The sequence below is a fragment of the Scyliorhinus torazame genome, chromosome 13 (genome assembly GCF_047496885.1).
Source record: "Scyliorhinus torazame isolate Kashiwa2021f chromosome 13, sScyTor2.1, whole genome shotgun sequence".
Taxonomy (NCBI): Eukaryota; Metazoa; Chordata; class Chondrichthyes; order Carcharhiniformes; family Scyliorhinidae; genus Scyliorhinus; species Scyliorhinus torazame.
Genome location: NC_092719.1, coordinates 164062146 through 164089711, shown reverse-complemented (window position 1 = coordinate 164089711; position 27566 = coordinate 164062146). Strand labels below are relative to the sequence as shown.

General features: G+C 42.8%; 1 protein-coding gene across 5 annotated transcripts in view; it reads left to right on the top strand.

Moving 5' to 3' along the window:
• The window catches only part of LOC140388345 (receptor-type tyrosine-protein phosphatase gamma-like), a 1184455-nt gene that overhangs the window by 1115346 nt on the left and 41543 nt on the right, over positions 1-27566 (top strand). For all 5 annotated transcript variants that reach the window (XM_072472367.1, XM_072472365.1, XM_072472362.1 and 2 more), the window contains 5 exons: positions 1163-1298; positions 5958-6104; positions 13048-13141; positions 14790-14866; positions 18692-18820. In XM_072472367.1, the coding sequence (XP_072328468.1) occupies positions 1163-1298; positions 5958-6104; positions 13048-13141; positions 14790-14866; positions 18692-18820 (583 nt within the window). The remainder of the gene's footprint in view (positions 1-1162; positions 1299-5957; positions 6105-13047; positions 13142-14789; positions 14867-18691; positions 18821-27566) is intronic.

The following is a 27566-nucleotide window of genomic DNA, read 5'->3' as shown; positions in this document are numbered from 1 at the left end:
TAATCCAATGTTTTCATGTTGAATAAATGTTTTTCTTGTTGTTAAAACTAATTCATTAGTGGTCCTGTGACTATTCCTACGGTCTTTTGAGCCGCGGTTCCATTCTTGGATCTCCCCGTGCAGTTACAACATTAACTGGGATTGTAATACCAGCAGGCAGTTGAAATCACTGAATGTCCTGCGTCCTCAGCTGCAGCAATTACTTGAACAAATTTCCAGAATAAAATTAATTTAATTCCGTAATATGGAGGCCCCAAGTTCTAGTCAATAATCAATTACAATCAAAAATGTCACTTGATTGCGCTGTCGCATGGGTGGTTTTACATTCAGGCTTGCAAATGTGTTTGAGTGGAAATTTTGGCATGATTTTAATTGGCAAAGTTAGTTGGGTGTCCAGCACATTATAGGCACATTTTCCTAATTGTACCACTAGCAGAAACTCCAGGCCAGTGTGTTCAATGAAGGCAATGCAGAAAGAAATTAAAGGTGAGTTGTGCAGATGGAGGCAAGTGTCCTGAACAGCTGAACTTTGGGACAATGCTTTTGTCCCTATTTCATTGAGTTGATGATTGTGTTTACCTCGCAGTGTGGTGGCAAGAATTACAAGAGTTTCCACAAAGGTGGGAGTGGTGGGGGATGGGGAGAATGTTGCAGTGGGTATTGGAGGCTGGTTTATCGCTGAGAAATTCTCAATTATTACCTGTGGCCAATTCAAGAGTAACAGCGACAGAGGGTTGGAGATACCCATTTACAGGGCCTGAATGACATCGGGAAAGTGGAAGACGTGAAAAATGGGGAAAAAATGAAGTGCAATGTATCCTGGGAAATAACTGTTAAGTAGTTTGGCCACACAGCTGTGTGTATGTTAATCATTTCTGACTAAACATAACATTTCTGAAGCCAAGATAGCTTTTGTCAATAATTACACTTGCGTATTCAATTAAATATCATATATTGAACCACTTATTAATGAATATAGAGAACAGTCGTTATGTAATGAAGACTTTCCATAGAATTAACAAAAAGCCTTTAAGAGTGCATGCATAGTAATTTAATCAACACAATTAAAATTTGATCTTGCAGGTAGGTCACATTTTTGTACGATTCTTGCTGTGCTTGTGAACTGTATGTTAATTCCTTATTCCCGTTATTCCCTATCTAGTGCTGGTGTTGGCAGAACTGGAACATATATTGTGCTCGATAGCATGCTGAAACAGATAAAAGACAAAAGCACAGTTAATGTCCTCGGCTTTCTTAAACACATCAGGACGCAGAGGAACTATCTTGTCCAGACAGAGGTAAATATCAAGTATATGTGGCACAGGGTCTGTGGTGATTTCAGGCTAAAATTGGGTAAAGTGACCAAGGTAATACTTGGCGCAGTTTACAAGTAATGGTTTGCCCCTCCAGGGCCAATTTCAACAAACAGATCTGATATTTAGACTCAAAGCCTGACATGTGGCTGGTATGTTTCGCAGAATTCTAAATTCTCTTCCTGTGTGGGTTCTGAGAGAAATCGCTTATATTTGGAATGTGATGCCAAGACTTATGGTGCACTGTTGGTTCCACAAGCGTGAAACACTTCTAATTTAAATGCTCAAAATCGGTGGAATACAAGTAGATAAATTAATGGTCGCGATTAACATAAATCATTTTTTCATGCTGTCTCTTGTGTTTCTGCCTCCGTGCATATGGGATCAAAATCTAGGATCAGTCAGAGAAAGTGGGACAACCTGTACTGATGCAGAGTTGTTCCAGATGATTTCCGCTTGTTTCAAAGGTGACCAAATTTCCCAGCATGCTTATCGTACCATTTTAGCGTTAACTGAGCCTTTTGCCACATTATGCTAGGACAGGATATTATCCTATTATCCTGGGACATTTTCTATGAGAAAGGCATTATATAAATGCCAATTATTGTGCTGGCTTTATTGAGGCCTGGATTCTCCATTCTGGAGTCTTAAGTGTTCCCGCCAGCAGAGAATTGTGACTGGTCTCCGCTTGCGCTGAGAGCGGGATCCAGGTACGAATCTCTCTTCTTAACCATGAAAATATATACATGGTGGAGAGCTCCCTGGATTCCTTTGGAATCCCGGTGTCGGGCTGCTATTTTGAGTGGGTTCCGAGGTCCCAACGGCAGGCTCCCCTCCCCTCCACAACGCTAATCCTGCTTATCCCTCCCCACCGCTAACAAGGAGGGACATTCTCCCCCTGATAGCATGCAGGGACGACAGTGACCCGACTGAAAGCTGAAGAACAGTCCAGGCAGTACAGCGAAAACAATCACTGAATTTTCACTTACCCTTTCCTAACATCTGCAGATGGACAGGGTGGGGGTCCTGGTATGGGGGAGTCTGTGGGGGTCTGGTGGAGGTCTCTGATGGTTGGGTCTGGTGAAAGTCTCTTGATGGGGGGCCTGATGGGGAGCTTAGTGGCGGTGTCTGATGGGGTTCTGGGGAGTGAGGTGGGCAGGATTTGGGTTGTGATGGGGAGGGGGAGCCCTCCGATGGACTTTGGGGGCACATACATTAAATACTTAACCCCTTGGCCTACTGCGAGATCCACCACGCAGTGCCACTCTCGCAAATACTTGCACCAGTCCATGTCCACGTGAATCCGAGCCCGGAAGGCTGGAGCATCATGGAGACGTGGAGAATCCAGTGTCCAGCCTGTTAATTGCATCCTCCCGCTAGTGTGGGGCGAGAGCTTGGTGCCGCCCTCACTGGGGGACCAGAGCATCGGAAGGGCACGGTTCCTGTTTTTCACCCCGAAACAAAATTTTCTGGACAAACTACCACTTGTAGCTTCAGACTTATGGACCCTGTTTCTTGATCAATTTATGTTGCATTTTAACACAATGCATATTGCACATTTCAAATTTCTAAATTCTTGAGATAAATTCGTGATCAATAAGTTGCTTATAAGTTTCAGTCTCTGGTACATATTTCAGGATGAATCCCCTGGCTGCTTTTCTGTCGATTTTCTTTTCTGTAGATCCAAAACAATCTTAATCTGATTTGTCCTCAGTTATGCGTCATTGTTGCACATTTCTGTGTCATTACTTCATGGGACCTTGATTCCAACCAAATCCTTGCCACCTCGGCTGGTTGCTGTATACTTTCTTTGGAATCTTGGATGTGAACTTGTTATCCCAATTGTAAACTTGGCAATTCTGTACCTGCATATATATTGTGCATGTTGGTATTTTCTCTTGCAGTTTTAGAATTTAGAACATAGAACATAGAACAATACAGCGCAGTACAGGCCCTTCGGCCCACGATGTTGCACCGAAACAAAAGTCATCTAACCTACACTATGCCATTATCATCCATATGTTTATCCAATAAACTTTTAAATGCCCTCAATGTTGGCGAGTTCACTACTGTAGCAGGTAGGGCATTCCACGGCCTCACTACTCTTTGCATAAAGAACCTACCTCTGACCTCTGTCCTATATCTATTACCCCTCAGTTTAAAGCTATGTCCCCTCGTGCCAGCCATTTCCATCCGCGGGAGAAGGCTCTCACTGTCCACCCTATCCAACCCCCTGATCATTTTGTATGCCTCTATTAAGCCTCCTCTTAACCTTCTTCTCTCCAACGAAAACAACCTCAAGTCCATCAGCCTTTCCTCATTAGATTTTCCCTCCATACCAGGCAACATCCTGGTAAATCTCCTCTGCACCCGCTCCAAAGCCTCCATGTCCTTCCTATAATGCGGTGACCAGAACTGTACGCAATACTCCAAATGCGGCCGTACCAGAGTTCTGTACCGCTGCAACATGACCTCCTGACTCCGGAACTCAATCCCTCTACCAATAAAGGCCAACACTCCATAGGCCTTCTTCACAACCCTATCAACCTGGGTGGCAACTTTCAGGGATCTATGTACATGGACACCGAGATCCCTCTGCTCATCCACACTTTCAAGAATTTTACCATTAGCCAAATATTCCGAATTCCTGTTATTCCTTCCAAAGTGAATCACCTCACACTTCTCTACATTAAACTCCATTTGCCACCTCTCAGCCCAGCTCTGCAGCCTATCTATATCCCTCTGTAACCTGCTACATCCTTCCACACTATCGACAACACCACCGACTTTAGTATCGTCTGCAAATTTACTCACCCACCCTTCTGCGCCTTCCTCTAGGTCATTGATAAAAATGACAAACAGCAACGGCCCCAGAACAGATCCTTGTGGTACTCCACTTGTAACTGAACTCCATTCTGAACATTTCCCATCAACCACCACCCTCTGTCTTCTTTCAGCTAGCCAATTTCTGATCCACATCTCTAAATCACCCTCAATCCCCAGCCTCCGTATTTTCTGCAATAGCCTACCGTGGGGAACCTTATCAAACGCTTTGCTGAAATCCATATACACCACATCAACTGCTCTACCCTCGTCTACCTGTTCAGTCACCTTCTCAAAGAACTCGATAAGGTTTGTGAGGCATGACCTACCCTTCACAAAGCCATGCTGACTATCCCTGATCAGTTTTAAAGGTTGTTCTCTCATCTCTGAGAGAGTAACATGGGTAAGAGTAGGTAAATTGGTACGCACTGGTCTGCCAAACATGAGCTCTGCTGAGGGTGGAATAGTTGCACTTAAAGGTGTTGCTCTCAGATGTAACATTGTAATGTGTAGACCTTGCTTGGTCTGTCCACTTCAGAGAATTAGGGTTTTCACTGTGCATATCATTCCATCAGCTAGGTAGTTCAATCCAGAGTAATGAGAAGTAGTAAGATAAATATTCCACCTCTCACACATATTCTGAAATAGCTTAGCAATAAATTGCAGATACTTGTCCATAATTAACTCTCCAAGCACACTAAAATAACCCTTAAAGGGTGCACGACAGCTGTAAACTCGTATTGAGCAATTGTCAAATAATCGGGCACTTGGTAAAGTAGTCAACAATGGCGATGAAGTCAATACCATGGAAATGAAAGAGGTGAGATGTGATTTTGGGCTAAGGGTGGGTAGAAATTTCATGCTGAATCAGTGGTTCTTTGTGCTGACTTGGCATTTGTTCTTGCCATGCATCGCACTTCTTGACGACTTCAATGTCATTCTTCATACCGGGCCAAAACACTGTCTCTCTTGCGAGTCTTCTTGTCAGATTTATGCACATGTATGAGATTCCAACTAGATCACCTGCCTGCCTTTAAAAATGACTTCCCAGGAGATGTCTAACCTGCAAGGTCAAAATGGTCTCATGTGTTCGTCGACATGCTGAATTGAATCAGATCATCCTTCAATGATGGTTTTCCACAGTTTATGTAGTAGAGAACCTTTCACCAATTCTCCTTGTAACTGCTGGCATTGTAATTTTGAGACTGGATAATTTGACACACTTCCCATCTCATGATGACATGCTGCCATCCCTGAAAGGCATATTCCCTGTAGGTAGTGATAGCAGTTTATGTAAGGAAAAAGGTTTTATAAAAGTAATTTATTCATGACTTTCTACTATGTTAAGTGAAAGTCAATTCACTACAAGTTAATAAAAGTGTCAATCATCCAGATCCTTTACAATATCAAAAGTAAAACCCCAAACTCTTGAAACCACTTAACCTTGTGTAAATAAACATTGTGAAATTGACAGCAGAGATCAGAGATCCAGAGCTGTCAATCAATCAATATTTTCTCCAGGGTACAGGTTGTCTGGGCACTCATTGGCTGAGAACCCAGACACCCATTCAAATTGTTGAAACAGCTATACCCAGAGAAAACATTGCTTGAATACTTCAGCATGTTAACGTGTTTGACAGCATCTGTGGAGAGAGAAGAACAGAGTTAACATCTCAGGTTGATGACATTTTATCAAAACTCTGGAAGATAAATAATAACATCTGATGCTTATTTATTAAAGTTAGACCGTGAATGCAATGACTGTAACAAGATAAATAAACAACCCAATGTACATTGCTTGCTGTGTTCTTTGCCTTTAAGGAACAGTACATTTTTATCCATGAAGCCTTGCGGGAAGCAATACATGGTAAAGAGACAGAAGTACCTGCCACTCAGCTACACAGTTACGTCAACAACATTTTAATTCCAGGAATATCTGGGAAGATGAGACTTGAGAAACAGTTTAAGGTCAGTGACTAGAAGTAGAATAATATTTCCATTCTGTGGCAGTGTGCTTGTGTTTCTTGAAAGTTGGTTACTTTGTATATTTTTCTGCCCGCTCTCGGCTATTTCTAGAATGCTTTAAGGTTTGAATGGAAATATGCAAATGTTATTTATTTTTAATCTTAATAAATATTTATTGACATTGAACCTAATTTAGAAATTTGCAGATTTTACAATATCATTCCACAATGTGGGTAGAAATGAAGTCTGTTCGTTCCAGAGTAATTTGGAAATTATGTAAATGTAGACGATATATCCTCTCAGCAGCTGATATTTTTTCAGAATGCATATTTCATTTTTTTTTTTTAATTCAGGATTTTGAATCAATAAATGCATTTTGGTGGTCCCAAATTTTATAAAAATGCTTTTGTAAAGTTGCTGAGGAGTTGCTCTTATTGTAACATTTCTAAACTAGCTATTTTTGTCTGCGTATATAGAATGTCTTCAATCTTCTTCAATCTGGGAAGTGCCTTGCCTTCAAGGACACCGTACACAGCTGCATGGTTAAGATTGAATATTTTTTGCAAAGATTGCAGACAGAACCTTTTTTAAAAATGCTTTGAAAAAAGTTGTGTTTGGTCATTTGGGATCCCTCTGTGTTGGTTAATGGTGATGATAGCAGCGTTTATCTTACCTTTACAGTTTTAAAGTGAGCAATCGACTCAATAATTGTTGTTCTTAAATTCTTCTGATTTAAAACCAGATGGCTTCCATGTGTGTTGAAAGCAGACTTGAAAATGGATTTGTAATGGGATTACCACTTTTCTGATCCATATGGGAAGATTTTGTTTTACCTGAATTTCCGAGTAAACTTAATTTCTTGCCTATGGTTCTGACCTTTCTTGTGTTGAGATCAATCTGAGACTCGTTCAACATTCTGAGTGGTGTGAGCTTTAAGAACAGATTAAATTTTGCACCTTGACAGTAGCTCGGAGCTTTTTTGGGATGTATTATTTTCTGTTTATTTTAAAAATACAGTTGTGCTTACATCATGTTTTCAGAAAATGAAAAGTAAAAATCAGTATTGCCTCTTGATCCACGGGAACAATAAGGCCGCACTGTACATCACTCAGTCTTGTTTTGCTTGATCAATAGGATGAAGAATCTTTACGACCTCTGCTTATTGTGCTCTTTAGAAGCAATCTGCATAAGTGTAGTCTTTTCAGAGAATATTTGATGATCATCACTTCATTAACCACTAAACATATTCAGTTCTTTGCTGTGTTCTCACATACCCAAGCTAATATAACGTGTTAGATTGTACGACATGCCCAAACAACCTGCAATTCAATGTAATGTTATTACTGTATCCACACCAATGAAAAATAAATTGAGGAAGGATGCTTGTTGCATGAGGTCGCGATCCCCTCAGCTCTGCCCTCGAAGGGTTTGTCCAGTTCAGCAGAACTAAGCCTGCAGCTGCAGTGTATGTAGTCCGAGCATAAGATATGGATTGGGAGACGAGACAATCTCCCATTTGCCTGGGCTGTGACCAAATGGAGAGTTGCTTGGGGAAACCAGGGGCGTCATTCTCCGACCCCCCGCCGGGTCGGAGAATCGCCGGGGGCTGCCGTGAATCCCGCCCCCGCCGGTTGCCGAAGTCTCCGGTACCGGATATTCGGCGGGGGCGGGAATCGGGCCGCGCCGGTTGGCGGGCCCCCCCGCTCGATTCTCCGGCCCAAATGGGCCGAAGTCCCGCCGATAAATTGCCTGTCCCGCCGGCGTGGATTAAACCACCTTTTGAACGGCGGGACAAGGCGGCGTAGGCGGGCTCCGGGGTCCTGGGGGGGGGCGCGGGGCGATCTGGCCCCGGGGGGTGCCCCCACGGTGGCCTGGCCCGCGATCGGGGCCCACCGATCCGCGGGCGGGCCTGTGCCGTGGGGGCACTCTTTCCCTTCCGCCTCCGCCACGGTCTCCACCATGGCGGAGGCGGAAGAGACTCCCTCCACTGCGAATGCGCGGGAAACTTTCAGCGGATGCTCCCGCGCATGCGCCGCCCCGGCATGTCATTTCCGCGCCAGTTGGCGAGGCAACAAAGGCCGTTTCCGCCAGCTGGCGGGGCGGAAATTCCTCCGGCGTCGGCCTAGCCCCTCAATGTTGGGGCTCGGCCCCCAAAGATGCGGAGCATTCCGTCTGATTGGCGCCGTTTTGGGCGCCAGTCGGCGGACATCGCGCCGTTTCGGGAGAATTTCGCCCCTGGTACTGAGACTTGCACCAGGACACTGTGAACTACCTGGTCACGAGGGGAACTGCAGTCACCTGAGGAAAAGAAGTTCCTTTTACCACAAAATATATTTTCTTCAAATCCATCTTAAATTAGGGAGTATGCAGTGAACCAGGTGAGTTCTGAAGTGAAGTTGCTTTTGTGTATTTAATACGTTAATACTGAATGAACGTCAAAGCCCAGTGCATTGAATGTGTTTCTATGACAATGTGGTCAAAAACAAATTTGGGATCATGGAAAATTCAAGCCAATCTGAGTCTGGTTGATGTTGGTTCGGTTTTGATTAGACTTATGTGACATAAATGAAAGGGAGTGGCTTTCAACTGGACTTCCCCCTTCCAGTGTCGAGTCTCTTGGTCAGTCTTTGGGTGCCTTTGAACAAGGGACTTGCCCCACCCCCAGGAGTCCAGAAGTTAAACACTCCAAGGTTTGCTTGTCGTAATGTGAGTCCCCCGCCCAACTCTGGATTAACAGCTGAAATTAGGTGATGTAAGGGCATTAATTGCCCACAAAGAGTCTCAATTGGCGGTAGGGTGGGAAGGCCGTCCACAGGCATTTCTCCCACGGATTTAATTGGGTTGGAGGTGGGCAGGTGGCACCGCGCCCCCCCCCCCCCCAACAGAATTAAGTTTGTTGGTTCCTGACAACATAATTAACATAATTGAGAGGAACTTTACATGCGGTCTCAATAGACAAGTTATAGATTTTGTAAAGCTTAATACAGTATCTATTCCAGGTTTGCTGGGTGCACAGATATTTCATCTGTGGACTGGAAACATTTGTATTGAAGCAGATGGCTGAACATCAGCTAACATAAATGTGATGTTTTGGCATAATCAGCCAATCATACTGGCGGCCAGTCACATTTGATTTTGAGAAAGATGTGTTCAAGACTGTCATGTCCCTCCTTCACCAAATTTACTGCTCTGCATCGCTTTCCGCTTTACTATCTCAAGCAGACAGGATGGATTCCCTCTTCAGTGTCCCATGTGGAGTTACAGCATTCAATCATATTTGCTGCTGAATAGTTCAATTGAGGACTAAAGACAAACGCTGAGGATTGATGGCTGTAGTTGCATGAGTGCAAATCATTTTCAGCTATATTCGGCAGCTGGTGGTTGCGTACCTGTAAAAAAATCTTCTCCACACAAAAAACTGAGAGTCCCAGTTGTCGTCTTCACAGTGTTGATAGTCTTCTCATTTTCAACTTCTAGTCTGGGTCAGCCTTCACAAGTGTTTGAAGAGTTTATTTTTTATTTACAAATGTGCAAAGTCAAATCATGTTCAACTTTCTCATCCCATCATTTGTGCATGATCGCTTCATGCACTGATGCTCAGTTTGACTTTCTCTTGAATGGGCTAACCCAAGTGACGGAAACAGTAGAAGTAGATGACTAAGAAATATATGTAAATCTCCCAGATAGATGTTTAACAAACCATGCTTCTATGCCTTTGTAGCCACAACTCTTCTGGGATCGAGGTAGTGGGGAGCTGGCCGCAGCTGTATGAATTGAACTTGGCTCGCCTGGTGTAGGGAATAAAGGCGGATTTTAAGAGGTGGGACGTGTTGCCGCTGTCACTGGCTGGGTGCATGCAAGCGGTTAAAATGTCATTGCAGCTCCAGGTTCTTGATTGTGTTCCAGAACCTCCCCATCTTTGTTCCCAAGTCCTTTTTAGGGAAGGTGAAGAGGATAATTTCAGGGTTTATGTGGGCAGGGAGAATCCGGTGGGAAAGGATGATTTTGGAGAGGGGGTGAGGTGAGGAGGGGCTGGCGTTGCCAAATTTGTTGAACTATTATTGGATGGCGAAAATTGCAATGGTGAGGAAATGGGCAGTGGGGGAGGGATCGGTGTGGGGGTGGATGAAGGTAGCGTTGTGTTGGGGGACACATTTGAGGGCACTGGTGTTGGCGCCCCTTCCATTCCCGCCGCTCCTGTACTCTGTGAGCCCAGTGGTGCTTTCAGCATTGCGAGTTTGAAACCAGTGCAGGCAACACTTCGGGTGAGAGGACATATCGTTGTGGGCGCCGATATGTGACAATCACAGGTTTGTGCTGGCGGTGGCTGGATGCAAGGTTCCGGGGGTGGCGGTAGGTCAGAAAGAGTACTTCAGGACTTCTTTTTAGGGGACAAGTTTGCAGGCCTGGAAGTTCTGGAGGAAATGTATGAGCTGCCTCAAGGGAATGGCTTCAGATACCTGCAGGTAAGGGATGTTGTGAGGAGAGAGGTGATGTCCTTCCCAGGGCTGCCCCCTCCGGTGCTGCAAGACAAGCTCTTGTTAGAGGATGATATTGGGAAGGGAGGTCGGTCATTTATGGGGAGTTGATGGAGATGGAGGTCGCTCTGGTGGAGGAGATAAAGCGCAAATTAGAGGAGGAGTTGGGTGGGGAGGTGAGGGCCGGCACTGCGGACGGTGAACGCATCCTCGTCGTGTGCGAGGTTAAGCCTCATCTAGTTTAAGGGGGTGCTTAGAGCGCAGATGATGGTTGTGAGGATGAATCAGTTCTTTGCAAAGGTGGTAGATAGGTGGGGATGGTGTGCAAGCGGGCCCCCGAATCCTGTCCACATGTTCTGGGTGTGTCCAAAGCTGAGGGGGTTCTGGGAGCGGTTTTGTATGTCGTGACCGATATTCTTGGGGAGGGGTGGCCCCGAATCCAGAGGTGGCGAAATATAGCATGTTGGAAGATTCGGAAATCCAGGTGGGGAGAGAGGCCAATGTGTTGGCCTTTGTCTTCCTGATAGCCCGGAGATGGATCCTGTTGGGCTGGTGGGACTCAGAGTAGCCGGGGGGGGGGGGGGGGGGGGGGGGGTGAATCACCTGGCAGAACCACTGCATTTGGAAAAGGTAAGGTTCGCCTTACAGGGGGCAGAGGAGGGATTCACCCGGAGGTGGAAGCCGTTGGGAGAGGAAAAATAAAGAGGGTGGGGTGAGTTGAGGTGTTGGCATTTGGGGATGATGGGGGCCTGCGTTCTCTGTTCCTGTTCCGTCTTCCGATATTTTCATGCACATATGCAAAATGCCTTCAGGAAAAATATTTTTTTTAAATGAAATGAAATGAATGAATAATAAATAAGTAAAAAGGTGTGACTGGAAGTGATCACGGAAGTTGGCAGTAGGAGAGTGGTCCCTCCATTCTGAACACAGTGCACTAAGGCCAAAGCCCTTTGTAAGGCAGGGAAGGTGAGTGGCTTAACTCTTTCAGTAACTAAGCTCCACACTCTGACCTTTCCAGCATTCTCGTGCACAGACTCCTTAGATCAACACAACTTGCAGCACCGCTTATTCCTCTCTCTCCAGGCACCGCCTATCCCCATCTGAATACCCTCAGCCTATGCCCTCTCCCAATGAGACCTCACAGTCACCGTCTACAAATGTTCTTCCTTCCTACCTCTGCATTCTCTCCCTGCAGGGGAAGAGAGCACATAATGTCATGGAGAGGTAGAGACCTGAAGGGTTGTCATGACATGGTGTTCTTTAATGTTAAATGTGGTCTACTTGGGCTGAACCTAGTGTTGGCTGATAAATGAGAAGTCAGTCTAAGCAAGCAACACATTGTTCCAATTGGTCTGGACATGTAGCCAATTCCTTATACTTGGTGTTCCTTTGCAAAGCTCCTTGAAACAGACCAATTTGTAGTATTTTGTGCCAATAAATCATCAAAAATAAACCATCGGTTACTGCTATATTTAAGACACTTGTGTCTGAGACGTGGTCCGCCAATATCTTTGATCTGGCCGACAGGGCTGTTGTTTATTCCCACCTCCTTTGTGTTTATAGATAAACGCACCTTCATCACCTTCAAGCTACTTCTAATTCTTGCTGCACTGCACCCATATTGGACCATTCATCACCCATTTTTGTTTTAAATCAGGCTTCATGGGATCATATTTCGCAGGTTTTGTCTCTGATCAGTACAATAAAAGAAGTGCGGTGTTCACAAATATTTGACCAACTTTTTTTGTTTGTTTGTACAATTGAACAGTGTCAATCTTGTTCAGTCGCATCACTGATGCGGCTGCTTTGATTATGGTGGTAGAAATTCATTTGCAAAGCAGTGCATCTGGAGGTGCTACATAGACTATATTGATTTCCCGGGGGGCAGTCACCACCACAGGCTGCTACCTGCATGGCATTCTTCAGTGACATTAACGAACAACATGACGCAGGTCACATAGGTAGTAAACCTCAGAGAGCTGCCTGCACCTGAAGTCTGCTAGCAATGCTACGTGAAACAAACTGCTCACCCAGCATCCCTTTTAAAATGTGGTTACTCTGGCTGTTTATCCTAAGAATTAAATTGTATCGCACAAATTTACTCTCTGTTCATATTGGATTTCTGCTGATCTCCCACCAAAATTGGGTCAAGTCGAGGGCAAGACTTGAGAATTTCATGGCAAATCTGGTTTTATTACTTGGGAATATTAAACAATTGACTGCAGCAGCTCAACAATTGTTTGGGCAAGCTTGTCTCCGTGTGTTGTGTATTAAATTGTTAATAAATGGTCTTAGTGTTCATTTCAGTGTGTTTCTCTTTTGGATAATGTTTCAATATACAATGTATTGGTAGAATATTGTGATATTTTAAATGGTTTTTAACAATTTTTTCTATTTGAGAGATGTGCTTTTGAATTATAAATATTGATTCTCCACTGATATTCATTTAAACTCTGTCTTTTTTACAGTTGGTAACTCAATGTAATGCAAAATTTATAGAATGCTTCAGTGCCCAGAAAGAATGCAATAAAGAGAAGAACAGAAACTCCTCAGTTGTGCCATGTAAGATAACTTCTGCTTTGGGGATAGTGAAAATTGACATGTTTGCAATTCAAACTATTTTGCATACCTGAAGATTTGTAACAATCTTAAGTATCTCGGCAGTGAGACTTTGCAATTATTGATTGGAAAGTGAAAAAGATTATTTTAGAAATCTATTGCTTAAAGCATTTTTGACATCTTCTATTATGTCAGGCATACAAGCTTGATTTCATAGAATCATAGAACCCCTACAGTGCAGAAGGAGGCCATTCGGCCCATCGGGTTTGCACCGACCCTTAACAGAGCACTCCACCCACCCCACCCTCACCCCATAACCTGACTAAGGAACAATTTACCATGGCCAATCCATCTAACTTGCACATCTTTGGACTGTGGGAGGAAACCGGAGCACCCGGAGGAAATCCATGCAGAAACGCAGAGAACGTGCAAACTCCACACAGTCGGTCACCCAAGGAGGGAATTGAACCCGGGTTCCTGGCATGTTGAGGCACAAGTGCTAACCACTGTGCCCCCATGTGGTTAAAGTATCTGTGAAACTGCAAACTCACATACTGCATATAACCATGTTACAAAAGTCAATTATAAAATCAGCCATGTTGTGGACCAAAAGTATTCAAAATGAAATTTTATTTTATTGTACAGCACCATGGCCAGGATTTTACAATGGTCCTGTCCACTGGCCAGAACGCAGGGAGTAAACCTGCCTTGGCCAGATATGGGACCCCGACCAAATTTTACACAGAACAGGCAGTTCCCAACCCAGTTAGACTCCACTCCCATGGACTATGAGCCAATCAGGTGGCCAACAGCTCTAGAGTGCCAGTAGCAACATTAGGGGCAATGGCCACTGGTCAGAATTCAACCAGGCAGCAGCAGCATCAATGGGGGCGGCCCAGAGTCAGGTTCAGTATGGTTGGGCTCACTGGGCCATTCAGGTTGGTCTCAGCAGGATGGAGGTGGGTCATTTGCCAGGGCAGGGGTTGCTACTGAGGAGATGGCCCTTGCCATGGTGCGGAGGGGGAGGGACACGACGCCGCCATGAGTGCACAGCGTTCCCAGTACAGAAGGTCCCCCAAACAGAAGACTGCAAGGAGGCCACCAAGGTATACCTGGCAGTCTCTCTACATGATGAAGTGCCCACCCGACATTGATAAAATACGTTAATTGGCCATTTAAGGGTCTCAATTAGGCTAAGAATGGGAGGACCTTCTGCCATCTTCCTTAGCACTTGTAAAGTGCCATCTCCAACCATCCAATATAGATTTTTCACCCCACTCCCTGGGGTTTGTAAAATTACTAATCTTCGGGTGGCACGTGGCATAGTGGTTAGCACTGCTGCCTACGGTGCTGAGGACTCGGGTTTGAATCACGGCCCTGGGTCACTGTCGTGTAGAGTTTGCACATTCTCCCTGTGTCTGCGTGGATTTCACCCCATAATCCAAAGATGTGCAGGTTAGGTGGATTGGCCACGCTAAATTGCCCCTTAATTGGAAGAAATAAATAATTGGGTACTCTAAATTTAAAAAATTTTTTTTACTAATCTTTTATGTTTTACTTGGGAGGGAGTAGTGTATGCATGACTGGAATTAGTTATTTCTGAACTAACCTTCTTCCCTGAAATATTTGGCGATCTTATCCTATCTTTCAGCTGAACGAGCTCGGGTAGGCCTTGCACCATTACCAGGAACAAAAGGAACTGACTATATTAATGCTTCTTACATCATGGTAAGTTATAACTGTGAGTTGTATTTCTAAGGTTTTATTTTCAAATATGTACTTTATTCATAAAATATCTGAAAGAACATTACAAAAAACTTCAAAATGACCATCACAAAAAGTGCAATGATATTCAAGTTTTCAACATAGGTCATGTTGCACTCTGAAATAGTTCCGGACAATAAAAGGAGCATTAATGATATTTCAAAATGGTCATTACATAAAGTGCAATGGTATTTAAGTGGTCTACTTAGATCAAGTTGCACTCTGAAGTGCTTCAATACAATTGTGATGCATGTAATATTCACTGCATACATTCAGTATGAGTTGTACAACCCGAGGTGTTCTATATAATTCCCAGCTCCTCGGTGCACAATGGCTGAAAGGAAGTTTCCCCATTGCGCCTCAATGCGGCTGCTCCAAGCATCTGCTCCAAGCATGTATTGCTGGACTTTGGAATGTGCCAGTCTGCAACACTCCGTCAAGGAGAACTCTTTACAATGGAAGACCAACCAGTTTCAGACAGACCGAAGAGTGTCTTTCACTGAGTTGATGCTCCCCCAGCTGCAGTTGATGTTTGTCTTGGTGTGTGGCCCTGGGAAAAGCCCAAAATGCATAGAGTCGAACGTCACAGAACTGATCAGGATGAACCTTGACAAAAACCACCACATCCTTTTCCACACCTTCTTTGGAAAGGCATATTCCACAAGGAGGTACACAGCTGTCCCTTCCCCACCACAGCCACCTTGAGGGTGGGCGGATGTGCGGACAGAGTGAGACTCTGCGCTGTAGGTAGGTTCTGACAGGGAGGGGCATTCTCAACAACAGCCGAGCTACATCTGAGTTGTATTTCCAAGATGATTTTATAAACATGTAAAGCTATAACCAACAGATAATGTTGGCAATAGAAACATCAAATATGCATAATTTCGCAGGTAGCCTGTGGTAATTGTTATGCCCAACAGCAAAGCCTGTTTGATTACACTTTTTGAATAATTCAAATAATGGGTGGGTGATATTTTCTGTATTACCTACAGACTATAAACCATTATGAAAATTTAAACAAGACAAAAATTACCCATTTTATGTTTTAGAGAATTAATATGCTTAATCTGGAATGTTTAACTTCAAAGAAGTTTGCTTTTCCCCATTCCTTTCACTTGAGAAGATGACTGGTCCAGCTACATTTTGCTCTCATTAATTTTATATATTCACAATGATTTTCAAATATCTTTACATTTGGATATCATGTTGAATTGGTGAGCTTTTGTTGTAAATGCAAAATGATCATGACTTTGTGCAATATGGCTTTGTTGCCTTTAAGAATGTGGTAGCACTCTCACTCCAAGTCAGAAGTTTGTGGGTTCAACTTCCACTCCAGAGACTTAAGCCAATAATCTAGGCAGTCACTTCAGTACAGTACTGAGTGCGAACTGCACTGTGTGAGGTGCTATCTTTTGAATATGATTTTAAATCATTTGTTGTGTCAGGGAGACATAAAATAATTGTGATACAACTGCATAAAGAGCAGAGGAGTTCTCCTCATTTCCTGGCCAACATTTGTTATTTCATGGGATGGCTAGGCAGGCATTTATTGCCAATCCCTAATCGCCCCTGAGAAGACAGTGTTGTGCCACCTGCTTGAACCATTACAGTCCATGTAGTGAATGCTGTTAGCTAGGGAGTTCCAGGGTTCTAAACCAGTGACAACGATGGGTTTGAGAGGTGCTGTCAAAGAGGTTTTGGTGAGTTGCTGCAGTGCTAAGAGAAGCCAAAGAAGGAGAGAGAAATTGCTGGAAAATCTCAGCAAGTCTGGCAGCATCTGTAGGGAGAGAAAAGAGTTAACGTTTCGAGTCCGATGACTCTTTGTCAAAGCTGACAGACAGAGAAAGTGGGAAATATTTATACTGTGGAGTGAGAATGAAAGATGAGTCATAGCCACAGAAACCCAGGGAAACCGGGTGCTAATGGCCACAGAAACCAAGGGGAAAGAGTGCTAATGGCAGTCTAACATCAGAGGATGAACTGCAGATGTGGGGGGAGGGGAACGGGGAAGCAAAGAGGAGAAAGATGAAGGATAAGATTGGGGGGAAATTAAATATATATTAAGAAAGAAAAAAATGGTAAAAGACAGTTAAAATGAAATTAAAACAAATGGGTCGAGGTAGGGTAGATGGGGTGGGAGGTGGGGTCATTTTAACTGTCTTTTACCATTTCTTTCTTAATATATATTTAATTTCCCCCCCCAATCTTATCCACCTTTCCTTCACCTTTCTCCTCTTTGCTTCCCCGTTCCCTCCCCCCACATCTACAGTTCATCCTCTGATGTTAGTTTCCCTGCTGTTTGACCTTTCACATCTTTTGTAAATAGAGGCATTGAATTTTAAAAACAAGGAAGTTGTGTCAAACCTTTACAAATCACGGATTGGGCTTTAGCTGGAGTATTATATATAATGCTGGACACCAATTTAAGAAAAATGTCAAGGTCTTGGAGGGGATACAGAGAAGGTTTATCAAGAGGATACCAGGAATGAAGGCAAGATTGTGGAGAGATTGGAGAAGCAAGGATTCCTCTGAAAAAGAAGTTTAAGAGGAAATCTAATAGATGCATGCAAGATTATGAGTAGTTAAGCAAGTAGGGAGAAACTGTTACCTCTGGCAAATGGGTTGATAACCTACCATCTGAAAGTGATATATTTAAAATATACATAAAAAGAACACAATGGGGCAAGAAGAGAAATCTTTTACAGCAAAGATTTGGAATGAAAAATTAATGGCAGCAGATTCCCTTGCAACTCCCAAAATGCAATTGGACAGATGTACTTGAAGAGGACTAATTTTCAGAGATATGGAAAAAAAAGATGGAATTAAACTGGACAGTTCCTTCAAGGGAATCCCTCTAAGGGCAACACAGCAGATTAAGGGTGACCTGACCTGAGGGACCAATGGGGGCTTCAGTGTGGAGCATCACCCAAATGGGTGGCACTGTCTTAGGTAAAGGGACATTTTGGGAGCCTCTTAGGCAAAGACATGTAGCGAGTTAGCTGCAGCCATGCATGCAGCTGCTGAACAATTCTTATTAATAATCCTTTTTATGTTCATTAATGAAGTCTGTGAGAGTGCATCTTCACCAGTTGGCAAAAGAATGATGGGACGAATGCCTCCTGTTGAACTGTAAGATTCTACGATTCTTTAATTTATCCCTCAGTCAACGTCATTGAATATTTTCAGGGCATCTATTTCATTCAGTATGTGGGACCTGGCCGAGTGCCAGTTAGCTGCTGCATTTTTCTGCATTGCAATAGTGACTGTACTTCAGAAGAATTTAACAGGTTTGAAGTGCTCAAGGATATCTTGAAGACATGGAAGGAATTATAAAATTGCAGGTTCTTTTCTTTCATGTATATATAATTTCCTGTCACAAACTAAGTTCTTGTTCTGTGCGTTGAATAATAACTTTCAAACGGAATTTGAAATGTACTTGAGAAAGAAATTTGCAGGACTGGGGAAAGAGCAGATGTACGCAACTAATTAGATAGCTCTTTTAGAGAGCCAGCACCAGCAATATTGTTTGAATGGGCTCTGCTGTAATGTTCCATGTAAATACTCTGTACTGAACTAAACAGATTTCACCCAGTGCCCTCTATATTGTGTTTTTCTTAAAAACCGGTACAAAAATTTACATTTTTAAATATATTAATTTGGAAGAAGAGAGATTCTTTGATTTCTCAACAGAGTTTGGAGAAATGTGCTGTGTTTAAGTGTCTTTTTTTTGGTATGCTTCTAGTAATCACATAGACAATGGAGATTAAAATGCCCATTCAATTTTTACAGGGATATTACAGAAGCAATGAATTTATTATTACCCAGCATCCTTTGCCACACACCACAAAGGACTTTTGGCGAATGATCTGGGACCACAATGCACAAATAATTGTCATGTTACCAGACAACCATGGACTAGTGAGTATCAAATGTTTTCTTTGTAATTTTGTTACTTCAGCTATTGTTTTCTTTCCATTGCATTTGGAATATTGTCTTCTGAATATTCAATTTTAAAATATCAGATATAGCTTATCAGATTAATGCAAACCATGTGCAGTAGGCTTTGGTGCTGAGGAATTTGATTATTTAATAGCATCTGAATTTTTCATTTAATTAAGTTTATAAATATTCAAACCTGACAGGTTTGCAGTTCTCTGTGTGACTGACAAGTTATTCTAATTATTCTGCTACACTGTAAGAATACTAAATTTAGTTTTCATTGGTGATGCTTATCCCCTTTTAAAATTGGAACATTCTTTCAAGTGAGAAACTCAATGGACCATTGATGGTATTCGCTATATTCTGTAAATATGCACCTACTTTGTGGCTCACTAATCTTAATCATTAATCTGTGCAAGTTTTAGAAAATATAAATATTTTGAAATTTCAAATGCTGTAACCAAATCTATTTCGATTAGCCATTTATTTATTTTTTTAAAAGTCTCCAGTACTGTTTCCTGGCGACATATAGCATTGGCAGCAGTGGCTGTACAATCCACCTTCCTTTCTAGCAATGCAAACAAAGCCAGGTGTACCAAAGGTGGAGAAGCATAAACACAGTTAAGAACAAGTTAATTAAAAAGAAGTTTAAAGGAAAAGCATAAATTGCAATTGTGGAATAATAGTTTTGAAGCTCCTAATTACTATTGCTTTGTGTAGGATCACAGACGGATTCTGCCCTCTGATATTTCCCTCCTTCCTGGCATTTGCTACAACCTCTGATCTGCAGCCCCCCCCCCCCCCTACTTCAAAGAACTAGGTTGAATGAACTTCAGTCTATAACTGAACAAATTTTCAGTCCTACTGTACTTGACTGCTTTGCCATGTCACATATTGTAAGTACAACTATGGGTCAGAAGAAATAAGAACTAGGAACAGGAGTAGGCCATCTGGCCCCTCGAGCCTGTTCCGCCAGTCAATAAGATCATGGTTGATCTTTTTATGGACTCAGCTTCACTTACCCGAACGCTCACCGTAACCTTTTATTGCTTTACTGTTCTAAAATCTATCTATCTTTGCCGTAACAACATTTTGAGGTAGCCTAAACTGCTTTACTGGTCAGGGAATTTCACAGATTCACAACCCTTTGAGTGATGAAGTTCCTCCTCAATTCAATCCTAAATCTGCTCCCCTTATTTTGAGGCTATGCCCCCTAGATCTCGTTTCACCCACCAGTGGAAACAACCTCCCTGCTTCTATCCTATCTATTCCCTTCATAATTTTATATGTTTCTGTAAGATCCACCCTCATTCTTCTAAATTCAAATGAGTATAATCCCAATCTACTTCGTCTCTCCTCATAGGATAATCCTCTCAACTCCAGAATCAATCAAATGAATCTCCTCAGCACACCCTCCAGTGCCAGTACATTCTCCCTGCTTCTATCCTATCTATTCCCTTCATAATTTTATATGTTTCTGTAAGATCCACCCTCATTCTTCTAAATTCAAATGAGTATAATCCCAATCTACTCCTCATAAGATAATCCTCTCAACTCCAGAATCAACCAAATGAATCTCCTCAGCACACCCTCCAGTGCCAGTACATTCTTTCTCAAGTAAGGAGACTAGTACTCCAGGTGTGGCCTTACCACCATCCTATACAGCTGCAACATAACCTCCCTGCTTTAAAATTCCATCTCTCTTCCAATGAAGGACAAAATTCCATTTGCCTTCTAAATTACTTGCTGCACCTGCAAACCAACTTTTTGCAATTCATGCACAAGGACGCCCAGGCCCCTCTGCACAGCAGCATGCTGCAATTTTTTACCATTTAAATAATAGTCCATTTTGCTGTTATTCTTCCCAAAATGGATGACCTCACATTTATCAACATTTGAACTCCATCTGCCAGACCCTTGCCCACTCACTTAAACTATCTATATCTCTCTGCAGACTTTCAGTGTCCTCTACACACTTGGCTCGACCACTCATCTTCGTGTCATCTGCGAACTTTGACACATCACACTTGGTCCCCAACTCCAGATCATTTCTGTAAATTGTAAACAATTGCAGATCCAACATTGATCCCTGAGGCACACCACTAGCCACTGTTCGTCAACCAGAAAAACACCTATTTATCCCCACTCTTTGCTTTCTGTCAGTTGACCAATCCTCTATCCATGTTAATACATTACCTGTAACGCCATGCACCTTTATCTTCTGCCTTTTGTGTGGCACCTTGTCGAATGCCTTCTGGAAATCCAGATACACTACATCCACCGATTCCCCATTGTCCAACGCGCTCATAATGTCCTCAAAGAATTCCAGTAATTTAGTCAAACATGACTTGCCTTTGATGAACCCATCCATCATCTGCCCAATGGAACAACTATCCAGATGTCTCTCTAATCTTCCTTAACGATAGATTCAAGCATATTCCCCACTACAGAAGTTAAGCAAAGCGGCCTATAGTTACCTGCCTTCTGTCTACCTCCTTTTTTAAACAGTAGTGTCACATTTGCTGTTTTCCAATCTGCTGGAACTGACCCAGAGTCCAGCGAGTTTTGGTAAATTACCTCAAGAGCATTTGCTATTTCTCCCACCATCTCTTTTAGTACCTGGGATGCATTCCATCAGGGTCAGGAGACCTGTCTACCTTTAGCACCATTAGCTTGCCCAACACTACCTCCTTAGTGACAATGATCGTTTCTAGGTCCTCAGCTGCCATAGCCTCCTTACCAACAGTTTTTGGCATGTTAATTGTGTCTTCCACTGTGAAGGCCGACACAAAATACCTGTTCAATCCCTCAGCCATTTCATCATTTCACATTATTAACTCCCCCTTCTCGTCCTCTAAAGGACCAATGTTTACTTTAGCTACTCTTTTTCGTTTTATATATTTTTAGAAACTTTTGCTATCTGTTTTTATATTTTGAGCTAGTTTACTTTCATTATCTATCTTACTTTTCTTATAGCTTTTTTCATGGCTTTCTGTTGACCTTTAAAGATTTCCCAATCCTCTAGTTTCCCAATAATCTTTGCCACTTTATATGCCTTTTCTTTCAATTTGATACCCTCCTTTATTTCCTTTTTCCTACAGTCTTTCCTTTTTACTGGTATATACTTTTTCTGAACACTGTGAAAAATCTCTTTGAAAGTCCTCCACTGTTCCTCAATTGTCCCACCATAAATCTTTGCTCCAAGTCTACCTTAGCCAACTCCTCCCTCATTCCATTGCAGTCTCCTTTCTTTAAGCACAAGGCACTGGTATTGGATTTTACCTTTTCACACTCCAGCTGTATTTTAAATTCAACCATGATCACTCCTTCCGAGAGGATCCCGAACTATGAGATCATTAATTATTCCTGTATCATTACACAGGACCAGATCAAGGATAGCTTGCTCCCTCGTGGGTTGTATTACATACTATTCGAGAAATCTATCGCGGTTACATTCTACGAACTCCTCCTCAAGGACCTACCTGGTTTGACCAATCAACATGTAGATTAAAATCACCCATGATAATTGCTGTACCATTTTTACATGCATCAGTTATTTCTTTGTTTATTGCCCATCGCATCATAATGTTATTTTTGGTGGCCTATAGACTATGCCTATCAGTGATCTTTTCTCCTTACTATTTCTAATTTCAACCCAAATTGATTCAACCATTTTCTCTATAGAACTTATATCATCTCTCACTACCTACTGATGTCATCCTTAAATATCAGAGCTACACTACCTCCCTTACCTTCCTGCCTGTCCTTCCGAATAGTCTGATGCCCCTGGATATTTAACTCTCAGTCATGACCATCCTGCAACCACGTCTCTATAATGGCCACTAAATCATAGTAATTTGCGATGATTTGTGCCGTCAACTCATTTATCTTGTTTTGAATGCTATGAACATTCAGGTAAAATGCCTTTATGCTAGTTTTAATACCTTTTTGAATCCCAACACCTCCATTTATAACATCTCCTGAGTTATTTTCCCTTTATCTTTTTTGATAACTTTCGATGTAGTTGAGCCCACCTTCCATGTGCTAACCTGCTGCTTTGCTTCCCATTAACCATTTAACTTCCCGTAGTGTTACTTTTTCCTCCCCCCAATTTCTAGTTTAAAGTCCTTGAGACCACTCTATTTTATCCTTTTTGCTGGAACACTGGTCCCAGATCAGTTCAGATGGAGACCGTCCCAACAGTAAAGATCCCTCCTGTTCCAATACTGATACCAATGCCACATGAAATGAAACCCCTCCTTCCCACACTACTCCTTTAGCCACGTGTTTACTTCCCTAATTTTCTTATCCCTATGCCAATTTGCACGTGGCTCGGGTAGTAACCCAGAGATTCTGACCATTGAGAACCTGTTTTTTAATTTAGTTCCTAGTGCCTGATAATCCCCCAACAGGTCCTTTTTCCTAGTCTTGCCTACATTGATTGTCCCAACGTGGACCACAACAACTGGATCCTCCCCTTCCCACTCCAAAATCCTTTCAAGCCGGTCAGAGATGTCCCTCAGCCTGGCGCTGGGCAGACAACATGACATGCGGGACTCTCGATCCTGCTTACAAAGGATACTATCTATCCCCCTAATTATAAAATCCCCCACAACAATCACTTGTCTTTTTGCTCCCCCTGCTTGAATGGCCTCCTGTACCACGGTGCAGTGGTCGGCTAGCTCATCCTCCCTACAGCCCTTTTCCTTATGCACACAGAGAGCAAGTATCTCATACCTGTTGGACAAGGTCAAGAGCTGAGGCTCCTCCATTCCTGAATTCAGGATTCCTCTACCTGCCTCACTTGCAGTCTACACACCCTGCTGTTCCTGACAGAATTTTAAAATTTTATTATTGGATTATTAATTTTGACCCCGAAGAAAACTCAACACATTACGAACTACCACTAAACTTTATGACAATATTTAATTCTGTTAAATAGGTGATTCCAGTGCCTAAGCGGCAGCACAAGTATTTCCTATGCTGTAATCCTAGGAGCTGTCGAGGCATGCTTTGTGCCAGCCATAAATGAGCAATAGCTCCTTAAACATGTTAATAAGGGCCTATAACCCCTTTCTTAGGACACATTTCCCAAATTGGGCAACAGCTAGTTAGTTGTTGACACTGAATGGCCTTCTGTTCCAAACCAATTTCCAACCTTTTACCTTCAAATAGTTACAAGAAGTAGCATACTGAAGTATTCCAAGAACAGATGTGAATTTATAGGAATAGAGTCAAGTTTATTTATGCAATCTAGCGATTTAATATAAGTGCCTCTTTCCACTGAATATAAAGAGCAGGGACTTCAGTGAACCTAGTAAAGAACTACTTCAACTACAGTGTATTACTTAAGATTCAATCTTGTAATTTATGACCACAAATGGAACCTGACCTTTACTTAACATGGAGTGTCTTATTTTCTTCAGTGAATCTGACTTGCCATTTCATGCTTTATACTTGCTGTGCTTGATTAAACAAATGTCAAATTTTCACTTATTTAGAGGCAAAGTTCATTCTTAATATTATGCATGCAGTTAATGGCCATCTCAATCCTAAACAAGGCAATTATTTACTCGCCGAGTCCCAGAACAGTAGCCAAGAAGATGTCAAAATTAACAGTAATGGTCAAAGCTGCTGATGTGTAAAATGTTTATTCCAACTTTCTGGTTCCCTGGAGTGCTGAGAACTAGATTTTGCAATAGTTTTATGCAGCACTCGTGCTAAAGAAAATTAACCAGAGATTTTTAATGGGGATTTTGTCATGCAAGTTGTTAGAAATATTTCTGAAGATCTCTTGAATGATTGAAGGTGATGTTTTCAAGAGGTATAAATGACTTGTTTGAAAAGTGCTTGGTACTTTCTCTCCCTCATTTGATTGAGTTTTAAAATGTTAATCCTGCAGACTCTTAAAGAAAACTTAAAACTTCAACAAAAACAGAAAATACTGGACAATCTCAGCAGGTCTGACAGCATCTGTGGGGAGAGAAGGGAGCTAACGTTTCAAGTCTGGATGACTCTTTGAAACGTTCGCTCCCTTTCTCCACAGATGCTGTCAGACATGCTGAGATTGTCCATTTTTTTCTGTTTTTGTTTCAGATTCCAGCATTCACAGTAATTTGCTTTTAAAACTTCAGCATACATGTAGGCAACTTAGGCTTCTGCTATATTTTACTGGGTTTTTGTATGTTTACTACTCTATATTAAAATGGGGCACAAAGTTAATGTAGTGTCACATGGCAGGATCACCTTAGGTAAATAAGTAATGCACTTTAAAAGCACACAGCAGGGGGAAAGAAGCTTTGCGCCATGATTTTCCACTCAACCCACCGCATGTTTCATGGAGGCGGAGGTGGTATGCATTGGCCAGTGGCGGGATCCTCTGGTCCTGCCATTGGCAATGGGGTTTCCAGTTGAATGCACCCCTTGAGCCATGAAACTGAAGGAGGGGGTGCGCCATCGGCGGGACCAGAAGACCCTGCTGGCGGAAATGGTTGGAAACTTCCAGCCTTTAAAGCAAATGTCAGGAATATAAACAATTTTTAGTGCAATATCTTAAAAAGAAAGGTATCACACTGAAGGAAGCACAGCTGGAAAAATCTCCTTTCCTCAAACTCAACCCACACATGATAAACCTGAAAAAACCTCCTCCGCACTCTTCAGTTGAAATCACCTGGTGAACCATCCCCCCTCTGAAGACTGGAAAACCTCTTACCGTGATTCGCCCAACTGGCAAGGCACTATTTCTCTTTGGCCCACAATCCCCACCCTCCCCCACCAAGGCAGAGTCACAGTTTTAAGTTTTCTTTAAGAGTCTGCAGAATTAAAATTTTAAAACTCAATCAAATGAGGGAGAAAAAGTACCAATAACATCCTGGCAAATCAGAAAGCTCATCATTAATCTCTCACCACACAAAATCGAGAAAATGTTTGTTTTAGTCCCCTAGCTGTTGGGGCCGCTTTTGTACTACACACTCCCTGGTGGCTGGAGAGTCCCTATTCTTGCCCCCTACCAACTTTCCATGTTGAGGTGACATCTTCAATCCAACTCAAAGAGTCAAGGCCAGGGATAGAAATCAAGAGCCTGGTGCTCCTCTTTTTTCTGGGCCCCTTTTACCCCACCCCCCACCCCATTCCCCAATTTAATTCTCTTCCTGAATCATATATGGTATCTCCCCCTTTTCAAGAATCACTAGTTAATTCACCAATCACTGAACGGTACAAGTAAAATGATGACACCCATTGTTGGCATCTGCTTGCAAGATTTGTTCAATACCTATATAGCATGGCTCATTAAACTTAAGAGTAGCAACAATATAACGCAGTGTTAGTTTTTGTGAGTCCTTCAAGTAATCCCACTGCAACTATTAAAGAAACCAGGAAGTACAAGTTATACTTTATCAGAATCATTCAATTTGTTAATTTGACAGGAAAATATCCTATTGGTTATTTATGACACTGTTCAGACAACACAAATTTTGGTGACTGCCTCAGCTCTCATTAACATCTTCTACACATTGCACCATATAACCTGTGTCAGAAAGACTTGAGGAAAGATTCAATACTTGCAACCCAGATAAACTGCACAAGATCTTTTCCAATCTAAAATAATTAGAAGGTTTATTCCTGCCTGGGTGCATGATATTATTGAATATATATTTCATAGAAGGGGTGTAATTGGATTCTATTTTTTTTAAATTTGAAATGCCCAATTCTTTTTTTTTTTTGCAATTAATGGGCAATTTAGCATGGCCAGTCTACCTAACCTGCACATCTTTGGGTTGTGGGGGTGAGACCCATGCAAACATGGGGAGAATGTGCAAACTCCACAGGGATAGTGACCTGGGGCCAGGATTCAACCCGGGTCCTCGGCGCCGTGAGACAGCAGTGCTGACCACTGCGCCCCTGTGCTGCTCAATTGGATTCTATTTTATCAGTAATCTCACAGGGTAGAAAGATCAGGGGCGGGATTCTCCGACCCCCCGCCAGGTCGGAGAATCGCCGGGGGGCGGCGTGAATCCCGCCCCCGCCGGCCGCCAAATTCTCCGGCACCAAAAATTCGGCAGGGTGGGAATCGCGCCGGTCGGCGGACCCCCTGCCGATTCTCCGGCCCGCGATGGGCCGAACTCCAGCTGCGGTCATGCCAGTCCCGCCGACGTGAATCAAACCACTCCGGCGCGGACCTAGCCCCTCAAGGTGAGGGCTTGGCCCCTAAAGGTGCGGAGAAATCCGCACCTTTGGGGCGGCCCGACGCCGGAGTGGTTCATGCCACTCCATCCCGCCGGGACATCCGCCCCGCCGGGTAGCGGAGAATCCCGGCCCAGGTGACCCTTATGTAACATGGCGGAATGATTGAAGAACATAGGTCTTGTCTCTCAGTAAAAAAAACAAAGGAGTCCCTGTACGCCACAACTTTTAAGAGGCCAGAAAATAAAGAATGAGTGATTCACGGTTCTATCTGTTGTTTCTTGCTAAGTGAGTCTGAAGACTCTGTTGATTGCTGCTTCTCACTGCAATATATTTTCAATATCTATTGTGCAACACAACTTTATGACGCTAAATACTGCAAAAATCTCATAAAATTACCGAGACAGAGTGGGACAATAAATATGTGGACAAAAGGACAATATTGAAGATAATGGAAAAGACTCTTGAGAGTCATGTGCATCATAAAACAGATTGCTGATTCACTACAACCTTGTTACGCACTCCTGTCCTGATAATCTCA